We start from the raw sequence: 14213 nt of genomic DNA, 5'->3' as shown, positions 1-14213 counted from the left end.
TGTATTTTTATATGGCATATAGTTTAATTCAAAACGATACATATATTTATATATCTTTTATTTTTTATACTTATTAAATGAGAGTTTCAACTTATATTATTTTTTAATTATTTGTATCATGTCATAATAAAAATTTTAAATCACAAAATTTGAATGTGAAACTTTTAACAGTTTTAGTAATTTAAACTCGTTATTAAAAATTCAAAATATAATATATAAATAATTTTTTTAAATTTTTATTATATGGTTACTATGACTGTTTAATTTATTTTAATAGCTTAAAATTAAAAAAATATAATTATAATACACACTTATTTTTATAAAATCTTTATTATTCAAAATCATTAATTGTCATATATACTTTAGCCACATTAGGCAATTCCGTAATCTTATTTAAGGAAATAATGAAGCATGCCCTCTTAATAATGTATTTATTGTGGTTTAATAAAAAGTTTATTATATATTTAGATGGACCAGCCTATTTCTCTAAAGATTATAAGAATCATTCTAGTGATGACACATGGCTACAAAAAAATATTGCAATGCTTTTCAAATAATATATAGAATATCTAGGTAATGCATTAAATGGTCCAAAGACACACTTGAGGGCTGGACACAATATTTGATAGGATCGCAATCCTCTCAATATATACCTCTTAGTAGTTAGTACCTATTAGGTTTGACTTAATGTTTTGTTTGATTCTTAAGTAATACTAATAAATATAGTAAATTAATTAGAATAAATAAATATATCCTTCGTTTTTATCTTAGTTTAGTTATTATTGTTGTTAAAAACAAAAACAAATATATTCTTCTTTTCTGTAGTAATACTAATAAATATAGTAAATTAATTAGAATAAACAGGAAAGTCAGCCCCTTGCAAGTACCAAAGATCTTGATTTCTTGTCATTAAAAAAACTCATCTAGTGAAGTAGGAGAAGAAATAAAGCATATGACATTATCAACTCTGATGTCGTATCTTCCTTGTTCACGGAACATATCCTTCTAACAAATTACCATTTTTAATACAGGAAAATTATACAAATGTTGTGTTAATCATTGGACTCGTGGACTTAATAAATGGTATGTTATCCATCCACATTCAAAATGAATATTAGATTGATTAGATGTTAGTATATATGTTACAGTTGGTTTCGAGTAAAGTTTTGTAACCTAAATTATGGTTAATAGGTGATGCATGTATGATGTATATATACCAGCTAATACGGAAGCGAATTAAGTAAAGTGTGTATAAGACTCAAGATAAAAGTGTGTATAAGACTAATTATACATAATATACATAATATGTCTGATGAGTTCATTATAATTAAGGGTTGAGTTCTAGAAATTAGTCGTCTTAGTAGCTAGTAATATGTTTTTGATTCCAAAAACATATTACTAGCTACTAAGACGACTAATTTCCAGAACTCAACCCTTAATTAGCTAGTAATATAAGTTAATACGTGACATCATTTAAGAAACCATTATCTTCTGTCTTCGACAAACATATATACATATACGGTTTGTTCTTTTAATTATGCCAGCTTAAGTCTTAATGCAACACCTAACACGCGTTAATGACTTGCTTCATGTATATGGTCAAACTCACACGTACACTCCCATAAAACCTCGATCCCCCCAACAAATTCAATATTTCCTTAAATGAAATTAGATGAACCAATATGATTGTATACTATAAATGAATTATAATTTCAAAAAGCTGTATCCATATAAAATATAAAATAGAGTATAATTGTATAAGAATTAGTTACCGACGTGTTGGTGGTCCAGTGGTCTCGTGTAAAATTGGGTTTTTTCTGTGCCCTAAATTCAAAAAAGAATTATACAATTTTAATTAAAAGAATTTAAAGATTAAATTCAGACTTATGAAAAAATTTAGTCTGAGGCAGTATAATAAAAATTATAATAACAATTTACCGTCGCAGTGCAAAGGGAATGGCGTACGGTATTGTGTTAGTCAACCCAAGTGACGTGATGATGATTACACTTTTCCTTGGATTAGTTTTTGTTGGTAAAAAGACAAGATTCTTTATAATACTATAAAATTGACAAACTCAAATCTTATCTTGAATTTGTTGGGGGGAAATATCGAGGTTTTCTTTTTAGAAAATAACATAGATTTTAACGAATGGAAATTAAGGCCAAATCACAAAAATAGAATTATACTAGTGAAAATGGTATCATGTTTTTTCTAATCACATCTAGACTCCCTAAACTGGTTATTTGTTTAGGATATAAAATTCATCATATAATTTAAAGAGGGTATTTACGGTCGTAATATTAATTACTCTCCTTATTAAATTAGTTTTTAAATTTTCCACTCTTCACTTTTTTTGTCAAAAACTTTTTTTTACTCTTCTAACATGTTCATCATATATACTAGCTAGCCATAAGGTAGTATGTATACATACAATACAATACAATACATTTGAATTCGGTATTTAGTTGGATCGGTAATTAAATGTTTTCTTCCTCAACATAAATATTTGCTCCACATGATTATTATTATTATTATTTATTTTTTTTTATTATTGTCTTTTTAATACAAGTAACATACAGAAACCATTATATGTAAAGTCAATGAATTAGATAGCTAGTTATAAGAATATAAGTAACATATTGTCCAATATAAACATGATAGACTCGTATAAATGTTATAAGCTACTGCTTATTAGCATTTAGCAATGACTTTGAGTCTTGATCAATGATTTGTAAGCAAACCTTAGGGATCTGATATCTAATGATTAGCTGGGAAACTAATATATATCAAGCAGTATTGATTAATTAATTTGATTTAAAGTGTCTGTTACGCATATATATATACATATGTATATATTTAAGCTTACTTTTAACTTTTTAAGCTGTATCCTCTCATGACATAAAAACATATCAGACACATAACAAAAGTTTAATTTTTTATGTATATATGCGTATATTTAGCCACTAACTAGCTCGATTATAGTGCCTTAAAGCTAGAGATTTATCAAATGCATCGATTCTAGGGTTCTGAAAAAGGACAACAAGAAACATTTGCGTTGCTTTTATTAAACTCTGAATTTCCTGGTGTCTTCAATCTTTTACTATATTTTATACACAATATTTTCATATTATATTGTAGGGATATAAAATTATACAGAATATTAGTTGCTCCTTTTTGGAGTTTTGATTGTTTCCTCTTGTTATTTTGTTGCCTAGTTGTGGTTCCTTTTCTCATTTAATTATTTAACTGATTAATTAATCACAATCTTTTGATAAAAAAATTATATTAACTTATTTAAAAATGAATTTCAATAAATGATTTTTATCTCCAAACAACATCTTTGTGATAAATCAAGGTCAATTAGCATTGTCTGGTTTGTTCCGATCAATTATTGTATTTAAGCTTCCCTATTTCATTAACAAGAGTATTTGAAACCAGTCAATTTAATTCCCACAGTTTATAACTCATCGTTAACATTAGTAAATCCTGATATTTAAAAGAAAAATATAAGCAGAAATAAAAGAATCGTATGCATATTGAACCAATATTAATTTGTTAATTATATGGCCATTCCTATATATATCTATATCACTTTAGTTATTATTATATTTTTTAATCGAAATCAGTTTAGTTATTAATAATAGAAACTTATTCACTTTAAGACTTAACTCTTGCAAGGTTAGAAAAGCCATTAGTCCTTTCTAACTATCATTGCTGATCTGATTCATGCAAAGTACTTTGGTACATATGTATCAATGTTATTAAAATTTGCAAAAATGACAGTTTATTAAAATTACTATTAGCAAATAACAAAATGGTAGCTAACAAAGTCTAGATAAGAAACTTAATGCATGATTTACTTGATAATACTTTCAAAAATGTTTGATTGAGTATTTTTGTAAATGGATTTAATAATAATTAATACTCCCTCTATTTTTTTATATAAGTCGTTTTACAGCTATGCACGTAGATTAAAAAAACTATTAATTTCTTATATTTTCTAAACAAAAACATCATTAATTATTTACCTAACCACAGTTGAACCAATAGAAAAATAAAAGATATATTATCATTGGTCATACAATATTAATTACTAATAAATTTTACATAGAAAACCGAAAACGACATATAATTTGGAACAAAAAAATTTCTCTACAACGACTTATATTAAAAAACGGAGGAAATATATGACAAATGAGAATATAAAATTTTAAGTGATTAAATGTCAAAAATATATGATGGTAATGGAAATTTTGAATGCCTGAAGAAAAATCCTTTGATACAAAAAGAATGTTTAAAGAAAAAAACAATAATGTCTTCCATTCTTCCGAAAACATGCCTCTAAATGTTTAAATGGCTGATTAAATCGCTAAAAATGGATTTTCGTACGGCTATTTCCAGGGCCGGCTTAGATAAGGGGCGAGTAGTGCGACCGTTCCGGGTCCAATCCGTTGTCCCTCTATTTTTTAATAGATAAGAATCCGACTTTTTTAAAAAAAAAATACATGTATTTTTATACTAAAAATAAGAAAAGAAGTCCAAATTTTTTATATGAAAATATTTTTTTGTTTCCATAGATTTATTTTTAAAAATACTTCTGGTATTTTGAAAAAACATATATATATATCAGATTTTCTAAAGAAAAATAATAGTTTAGAAATTAAAAAAAAAATTTGCCCCAGGACCCATGACACCATTGAGCCGGCCATGCCTATTTCACGGTCTTTTTGAATGCTTGCAGTCTTAAGTATTTTAAGATTTATAATTTATAACTTCACATATTCAGTTGAATTCGAAGATGAAAATACACCCATTACACATACGTTATATGCTTATATTTATCCGTATAATATATACTGTGTGTGTATGTGTAAAAGAAACTCTAAGTCAAAGAACAAGAGCTTCTAGAATAAATTTGAGAGATAAATAATCGGCGTAGACATGGAAATAAATGTACTTTGAAATGAAGTCAAAACTTATATGGCAACGAGTCATAACCGTATCTATTATATATGACTATATGGTCTTCTCGATACCGACGTTTTTCCTCACGGCACACGCATTTCATACTCATCATATTACATCCTCGATTAATTTCTTAGAAACTTCTTCAACCTGCAGAATTTCTACAATTCATTACACAAAAAACGTTTTATTGAAACGGAAAACTACGTACGGAGTGACAAAGTTTCTTTAATTGTTATCACTAAACTGGTGCAATGATGGAATTGCATGGTTGGCAAAAAACTATGGAAACACATTGTACTATATATCCTGCCGTTCTATGATTTAATACAGTAATACTCAATGTTCATCATTTTCTCACAGAAAGTTATATCATCATTTCTTGTTTGAAGTTTCTTACTGAGGCCATGCAAGTTCCAAAAATTCTCTTGTTTTTTTTACTCAGTTCTGTCATAAGAAAGTCAAGAATTTGGATTACCTTTTCTCATATAAGTTGACTTATTCAAACCACTATCTATGAATAAGCAAATTATCCAAATTTAAGAAGTACATCAGAAATTAAGTGATAACGCTTGATTGGCTACAAAAGGGAACATTTCAACCCAAGTCACGACAAATCAAGAAACTATATAATTGCTATATATTAATTAAAATATATAAAGTGCTATGCAATTGGACAAATTTTACGCAAGTTTTTCTTTTGTATAATGATTTAAAAACTGAGACAGCTTTTCACCTTTCAAATAAACAAGTAATTGTTAGAAAACTAATCCAAAAGCAAAAAACACAAAAACCCTAGTAAGAAAAATATAGTTGCTAAGGGTTGAATTTGAAATATGAAAATTAAAACACGGAGACGACTTTATATAATAAGATAATATTTACTTTTTAGTTATAATAATCACTAATTAATACCTTCCTTTTTCTTGTCTTTATAAACCATCTCTTCTAAGCATTAGATCATTTCATCTTCATCAAGCATAATAACACTTTGGAAGAATAAGTACAACAACAAGAAGAAGAAAAGACAAAAGGATTTGTAAGAAAATGGGAAGAGCTCCATGCTGCGACAAGGCAAACGTGAAGAAAGGGCCGTGGTCGCCTGAAGAAGATGTGAAGCTCAAGGATTATATCGACAAATATGGCACTGGTGGCAACTGGATCGCACTGCCTCAGAAAATTGGTAATAATTACATTAGTTTATATAATTACATTAGTTTATACTTATAATCCTATAAGTAGCTGCATCTTGTTTAATTTTATCTACCATAACTTATAATCCTGAGCTTCGTTTTGAATATTTATCATATACACTTTTTGAATCAATAAATATGTATTTAATGAACACCCCCTTGTCCCGATTTTAATTGATTCATATTTATGAGCTAGATTCATTGTCCTGATTTTGAAGTTTTGTGTAAATTATAGGGTTGAAGAGATGTGGTAAGAGTTGCAGACTGAGATGGCTTAATTACTTAAGACCAAACATCAAACATGGTGGCTTTTCTGAGGAAGAAGATAGTATCATCTTAAATCTTTACATCAGCATTGGAAGCAGGTCAGTGATTCATCTATATCGCTTGATATCTATTGATTAGTTATTTAAATAAATTAACACCTCTTAATTAATATATAATATATTCGTGATTCAGAATTGGAGGTAATTTCTGTAAGACTTTAACTTGGGCTTCTTGTCTTTTTACCTTTTGTCTATGAATCTTACGCTGAAACACATGCAAGCCCATGTTTCAAGCTATGATATATCTCATAAAATTTAGGGTTTATATTGTCTCTTTCTCTTTGGTTTGGTGTTTTTGTACTTTGGAGGCACCTGTTGTTTATTTACATCAATCAAACATGAAGTTTTTTTGGGGTAAAATATGAAACATGAAGTTAATTAGTGATCTATATATAATGAAATAATTCTTATCAATCTTCTAATAATTGTAACCTTAATCTGATATATGCAGGTGGTCTATAATTGCAGCTCAGCTTCCTGGAAGGACAGACAATGATATCAAGAATTACTGGAACACCAAACTGAAGAAAAAGCTGCTCGGAAGACAGAAACAAATGAATTGTCAAGACTCCATCACCCATTCGAATGAAAACAATATCAGCAACAACAACAACAAGAGTCCTCAAAATCTGAGTAACTCGGCTCTAGAGAGGCTTCAACTTCACATGCAGCTTCAGAACTTACAAAGCCCCTTCTCTAGTTTCTACAACAACCCTATCTTGTGGCCCAAGCTTCATCCATTGCTGCAGACTACTCCGGATCAAAACTCTAAGCTAGCATCCCAAGAAACCCTCCACCCTCTAGGAGTTAACTTTGTTCATCAGAAGAGTCATATCAATCTAGCTGAGCTCAGCAATGGAGCATCTCCTATCTATTCAGACAACGTAGAACAAGACCTCAACTCTGCTAACGAATTTCAACCTAATTTCGGTTTTTCGCAGGACCTTCAATTAGATAATCATAACATGGACCTTATGAACAGATCATGTGGTTCTAAAGAATGGTTTCAAGTGGGCAACGAGTTTGGGCCAACGAACGATTCGAGCTGGTGGTCAGAAGAAGTGGAGCTAGAGAGGAAAACAATGTCGTCGAGTTCTTGGGGATCAGCTTCTGTTCTTGATCAGACGACTGAAGGAGTGGGTATACTTCAAGACTACACTCAGATGAGCTACCACAGTGTTTAATTATTTTTATTTATCATGCATATGTACATGCATGTATAAGTATAGGGCCGGATTATTGATGAATTATGTATTATTACAGTCATAAGCTTATTGTAGCATGTCGAGGGTGAAAGGTTTTTTCTCATTTTCTTTTTAAATGTAACGAGTTGTGGATAATGATAATAATAATAATAATGTAAATCATTAATTTTACTTGCTTTTCTTATTGAATGACCTGAAAACTTACATGGATTTAAAAGTAATTTCTGACCAATTTACGATGAGATGTTAACATCTTACATAGTTGTTACTGATTACTGATTGATAATTTTTTGTAATCTAATAGATTTTCCTTGTACGTTGTAACTAACTGTTATCTTTTTCGACTTAAGATTTAGTGTTTTTCTCTCAAGGGTTATGTATACTTTTGGGCTTTTCGGCCAGAAATAATAAATATGTGGTTAATAATGATTAAACCAGGAAATAATGGGCCTGTCCAGTTTTCAGTTATAAAGGGCCGGGCCATATAAAGATCCCCTAGTTGCTGAGAGTGACATGGCCTAACCGTATGACAAGGAGGCAAAGTAAACTTAAAATTAATTTACTCAACTAGAAGTAAAATACTATTATACATTTGACCATAACTAAGTTTTGTATAAAAAAAAAAGCCATAGGAGCATTAGATAAAATGTCTTTTCAGGGAACATTCTTAGGCCGGCTACATTGCTGTATTATCTCGCATCTATTATCCGGGACTTGCTAACTAATATATTAAGATCAGTTTAAAACTAGTATACTTGATCAATTCTATCCAAAATTAAAAACTCATGGACAATCACCTTTTCCTTATGCCACTTGGTTTTAAGAAATCAGTAAAAAATCAGTCCATGCGATTGATCGACATATTTTCATTGCATATTTAAGATTACAATTTAATTCCAATATCCCAACATTTTATCACATATGAGATGGCGAAGAAAATTAGTTTAGTTTTATTTTGCAAAGAACAAAACATAACTCTATATTTAAAATGAAAGATTCTTTCAAAAAAGTTTAAAATGAACTTTAAAAAAATCTTCAGAGTCCACATTAGTTAATCACGAAGTTCATGTACATGTAACAAAAAGAAGTAGTATTAAAGATCCCAATTGACAATTAATAATTAACCATAGAATTCATCTTAACAAAACGAAACATAAAAGAGTGGTAACCATAATCGAACATGGAAGCCACAAATGGAGTTGACATCCCCCTCTAAAGGTCCAATTTTTTATTTAATTCATGAAATCATAACTTATAAATAATTACTCACCAAAGTAATTTCTCTTCACCACCCAAAACACATATTTCATAGTCACACCACAAAGATGGCGACCGGTTCATCGACGACCCAAGTCATTTTCTTCACAATTACCCTTCTCATGGTCGCTTTCCAAGCAGTCCATGCAGACTATTACCGTCCAAGACCACCGGTTATCCCTACCCCTTACGTCCCTAAGCCATGGGTCCCACTTCCAACGCCGAGCCCCAAGCCTGTCTATCGGCCTCCTTACACTCCGCGCCTACCAGCTGGCTCCATCGCTAGACAGTTCCTTGACCCACATAACGCTATTCGGTCTAGACTAGGTATTTATTAGCAATAGCAATGTTCTAAAACTCGGTTTAGCCTAGACGGCATATCGATCAAAACCGAAATGATTCACCATATTAGTTGAGACTTGAGAGATTGGGTTCTAGTCCTTAAATGCGATTATGGTTGAGTGTTGTAGAAGCCGTACGTGGCAAGAAACCATATCTTTCACATATGTGATGGTTACTCCTTGCTTTGTTGTAGCCTTTGCCATAGACTCCTCCGATTAACAAAAAAAAAAAAAGTTGTTACATACGTCAGAATTACAGAGTAATTTGGCACTGTTAGTATGTTACGTAGGTTGCGATTGTTTTTGTTTGCCCCTAATTTTACTTTTACATGTAGTATATATAACTTAACCATTACATTTTTTTATATTGGTATTCTTATTGCTTTTTTTGTAAATTGAATCTCATTTCCTATTAGGTTTGCCTCCATTGGTTTGGGACGGCAAGCTAGCGAGCTACGCGACATGGTGGGCGAACCAGAGGCGTTACGACTGCTCAATGACCCATTCGACCGGCCCATACGGTGAGAACCTGTTCTGGGGAAGTGGATCGAGCTGGGCACCAGGATTCGTGGTGCACTCATGGGTCGTTGAAGGCAGCTCATACAACTACAACACCAACTCGTGTGACGGAAGTGGAATGTGTGGTCACTACACTCAGATTGTGTGGCGTGACACCAAAAGGCTAGGATGCGCAAGTGTGGTCTGTGAGAATGGTGCAGGAGTTTTCATCACTTGTAACTACGATCCTCCGGGTAACTACGTTGGCGAGAAGCCTTACTAAGAGAAAAAAAAAACACTTTAAACGGTTTTTTTTTGTTTGGTTTCATTTAATTTCTTCACATTTTCTATTTCAGTATCCTCGTAAAATTAAAATTTTCGAGACATCTAATTTGCATGGAACATCGTTTTGTTGTTGTTGTTGTTGTTGACGTGTGTAATGTCCTAACCGTCTTGTCCTCAAAATTCTGTTGTTTGGCTTTATTATGGTAACATCGTAAAAGATTGACTAACCGAGTTTTTTTAGCATATGGAAATCATTTAACTTCAAAAATATCCAATTATCCATGCTTACATTGATAAAATGCATAATTAAACTGAAGAAACGGAATTACAAGGCTTCAGTATTCAGCTAGGACAAATGTTAGACATAGCGAAATGAAAAATTCTTCTCTAAATTCGAGGCTTCATGCCATTTGTATAATAGAAGTCAAGACTTCACCCTCCACCCCCTGCAGTTATCCTTATTCAGCTAGGACCAGTGTTAGCCATAGTGAAATGAACATTCTTCTCATCCCTCAGATTTTATATGGTTATCATTTGATATCTACATCAACTAAAAAATTATATGTATTAATCATTTAACCTCAATCCATAACACGTTTGAAACCTCATAAATTTCAGGGTCGGTCCTCTCTATCCAGCCGCATAACTTTCTTATATATCTCCCAATTTGATATTCACTTCTTGTCGACCAGTTTCTCTTTGTTGATCCCGTATCTTATCTTTTGGATTATAGAAGATTCGGAGCTGCAATCTTATTATTTGAAGTCAGAAACCACATAACTTGATACTATTAGTTTTGTCCCACCTATTGTAATAAACATGTAGGCTACACGGCACATGTAATAAGCTACAGCTAGAATGAAAGAAAACACGGTGCATGGCTCCTACCGGTGAAGGATTGTTCCTCGTTTTGATAAATTTGGATTATATGGGTAAGAAATCTCGTAGGCACTTACTTCAATATTGTTGGATTGCGTCTAAAAATAGAAAGGAATTGCTGAGTCAGGAGGAGATATTCGCTACGTAGTTTCCGGATAAAGGAGTGTTCGATTACTTTAAGTGACCCCATAATATCACAAAACAAAACAAAATCTGGCTTACGTTACATCATTATCAGACCAATTCTTCTTAATCACTACTTAATCCCAACCCATATATTTATCCAACTTCACAAAGCTCTGGCCTGGTGGTTACATTGAACTTCACAAAGCTCAGGGTTTTGTTCGTTTGGTTGAACACTATGAAGAAAGTTAAGATCTTTATGATCTTTCTCTGTTTTAACGCAGCGTTCTTTCTAGTGGTAAGAATTATATCCAAAGCTCTAGTTTTTTTCGATCACTAAAACATATCTGAGATTCTTCATTTCTTCTAAAGTTTTTTTTTTCTTTTTATTTGATTTGATACGTATGAAGTCCGCTGAGCCACAAACATGTCCTGCGGATTCAGGAGGGAAAAAAAAAAAAAAAAAAAAAAAAAAAAAAAAGGATTCAGGAGGGAAGTGTAGTGGCTCTGATGATTGGGAAGGAGAGTTCTTCCCTGAGATCCCTCATATTAAGTATGAGTTAAGCGATCAAAACCATTTCTTTGTGGGTAGTAGGTACTAGTTTAGATTCTAGTACTTGTTTATTTGCATGTGTAGATTGCTTTGGTTGTTAACGACTTGTTACAGGGACCTAATAGCAGTAACCCACTTGCTTACAAGTGGTATAACGCAGAAGAGGAGATTCTCGGCAAGAAAATGAATGTAAAGTCAGCATTTTCAACCATGTGTTATGGATTTTGAAGAGTGATAGGGTCACGTTGTTGAATTTATTCTCGTGTAACAGGATTGGTTTAGATTCAGTGTTGCGTTTTGGCTTACTTTCCGTGGGACTGGAGGTGACCCCTTTGGTGCTGCTACCAAGTATTGGCCCTGGGAAGATGGTACCAACTCCGTTGCTATGGTTAAGAGAAGAAGTAAGTTAAACAGACATGTTTTATGTTTTGCTCCTTTGTGAGCGAGCGAGTGAGTTACTGATTGTTGTTTAATGCACTGAGAGCCAACTTTGAGTTTTTGAAGAAACTTGGAGTTGATTGGTGGTGTTTCCATGACAGAGACATTGCCCCTGATGGCAATACACTTGAGGTATCTCAAGCTTCCCAAAACATGATGACTGGTTCACTACTTCATTACTTTCACTGAAACTGTAACCTATTCTCTGCAGGAATCTAACAAAAACTTGGATGAAGTTATTGAACTTGCCAAAGAACTCCAAAAGGCGATTCATGTTGTTTTAATCATCTAAATTTAGATGATAGCTTCTGTAGCCACTTCATTTTTAAGTTCTTAACTGATGAAAACACTCTCTTTAGTTTGATTGATGAAGTTCTTCTTTCTCTTTAATTGCAGGAACCAAGATTAGACCATTGTGGGGAACGGCTCAGCTTTTCTTGCATCCTCGATACATGCACGGAGGAGCAACTAGCTCTGAGGTTGGAGTCTATGCCTAAGCTGCTGCGCAATTGAAGAAGGCCATGGAGGTGACACATTACTTGGGCGGTGAAAACTATGTATTCTGGGGTGGTCGTGAAGGTTACCAGACGCTCTTGAACACTGATATGGGAAGAGAGCTTGATCATATGGCCAGGTTCTTTCAAGCTGCTGTTGCTTACAAGAAAAAGATTGGATTCAACGGTATGTCTTTAGTCTTCTTCTTTTTCTGTCCATCACTGATAGCCTACGGCTATTGACCGAACCTCCCGAACTAAATTAAAAAGTTTGGTTTTCGGTTCAATTCGGTTAGGAGGTTCGGTTCGATTCGGGAAGTAAAAAGAAATTAGTTTTTGGTTCGGTTTGGTTTAGTTAATTCGTTTTTTAAAGTAGAAACTATACCCACCTTAACCAAAATTTTGAACCAAAATAAACAAATTTAACTTCTTCCTTTTTTTTTTATTTTTAACAAATTTAAACCTAAAATTAACCGAATTCAAAAACTTTGGTAGAAATTTTTGAAATTGAACTAACGAAAACCAGAAATTTTCGAATTCAATACAGCGAGACTTCTACCAAACTAAACTAACTGAATTTCGAACTAACCGACCCGACTCGAAAAAAAACAAATATCCGAATCCGCAGGCCTAACTACTGGTATGTGATATAATCTTGTTATCGTCGGGCACACTTCTAATCGAGCCCAAGCTTCAAGAACCAACCAAGCACCAGTATGACTGGGATGCTGCAACATCTGCCAATTTCCTGAGGAAATACGAACTTATTAACGAGTTTAAACTCAACATTGAGTGTAACCACGCCACGCTGTCCGGACACACCTGTCATCACGTTAGAGAAATTAACCTAAGTTTGTATATGTATTATATTATGATACCGTTGGAGTCTTACTACGAAGTCGAGTAAGTTTTTGTGCCTCATAGCAAAAATAAATGCTGAAAAAGTACTTGCCGCTCAATTTAGCAACTTCAGGTATTTGTTGACAAAAACTTAGAAACAAAGATAACAATAGTTGAGAAAGTATATATGGACTAGGTATCCGTATAATTGCTATGAAATAGTTGTGATAGACTTTGTTTTTTTTTTCATTTCTAATTTGCGACGACCCCATTTACATATTACAATAATCGTGTCTATTTGTCGTCACACGAATGATGAATCTAATTGCTACATACTTTGTTGTTGACGAATTAAGTTTATATATGTATTATGTATATACTGATAAAATGGTCGGCAAAAAGTATTAAGTCTTTTCTTTTGTCGATTTGTGGCCGAAAGTCGAGTCTCGTGAAAGGTCTCATTATAACAAATGATAATGTTAATTATATGCATTATTAATACTTTACCCATAGTAGTTCCTCTTTTACAAAACCCATGCATTAGAGTAACTTTCATGTGTTGGAAAAAAAAAGCAACTTTCATGTGATTGTATGAAACATAACCACAGTAGTGGAGCTTACATATCAGAATATAGATTGTTAAAGAAATGAAGTGAATATTATTTATTCGTTATCTCTCACCTAAAAGCATACAACTTGGTGATGTTTTCATTTATGTCACGCCACTATATGTTTTAACGGCAAAGCTATCTCGACAATTATAAACATAACCATACTGGAAATACAATAAATGAATCGTTTTGGAAAATTTCTAT

At 32.3% G+C, this 14213-nt stretch overlaps 2 protein-coding genes across 4 annotated transcripts; both read left to right on the top strand.

Moving 5' to 3' along the window:
* Positions 1-358: 358 nt before the first annotated feature.
* LOC103851700 (transcription factor MYB36-like) lies at positions 359-8714 on the top strand. Its single transcript, XM_009128578.2, has 3 exons — positions 359-6149; positions 6395-6524; positions 6937-8714. The coding sequence occupies exons 1-3, from the start codon at positions 6014-6016 to the stop codon at positions 7667-7669; spliced, it is 999 nt and encodes a 332-aa protein (XP_009126826.1). The 5' UTR covers positions 359-6013; the 3' UTR covers positions 7670-8714.
* A 264-nt stretch (positions 8715-8978) lies between these two features.
* LOC103851697 (xylose isomerase-like) lies at positions 8979-13910 on the top strand. 3 transcript variants are annotated; one of them, XM_018656892.2, is made up of 7 exons: positions 10069-11371; positions 11484-11668; positions 11741-11815; positions 11898-12027; positions 12105-12196; positions 12276-12338; positions 12461-13910. In XM_018656892.2, the coding sequence occupies exons 3-7, from the start codon at positions 11810-11812 to the stop codon at positions 12575-12577; spliced, it is 408 nt and encodes a 135-aa protein (XP_018512408.2). In that variant the 5' UTR covers positions 10069-11371; positions 11484-11668; positions 11741-11809; the 3' UTR covers positions 12578-13910. The 3 variants fall into 3 exon arrangements, with proteins under 3 accessions (XP_033139989.1, XP_018512408.2, XP_018512409.2); XM_033284098.1 differs by lacking the exons at positions 12105-12196; positions 12276-12338 and adding an exon at positions 8979-9274 and having other exon boundaries at positions 9705-11371; positions 12461-12673; XM_018656893.2 differs by having other exon boundaries at positions 11484-11815.
* Positions 13911-14213: the final 303 nt, after the last annotated feature.

Source organism: Brassica rapa, chromosome A02, assembly GCF_000309985.2.
Source record: "Brassica rapa cultivar Chiifu-401-42 chromosome A02, CAAS_Brap_v3.01, whole genome shotgun sequence".
Lineage (NCBI taxonomy): Eukaryota > Viridiplantae > Streptophyta > Magnoliopsida > Brassicales > Brassicaceae > Brassica > Brassica rapa.
This window is presented reverse-complemented; position numbering and strand designations above follow the sequence as displayed.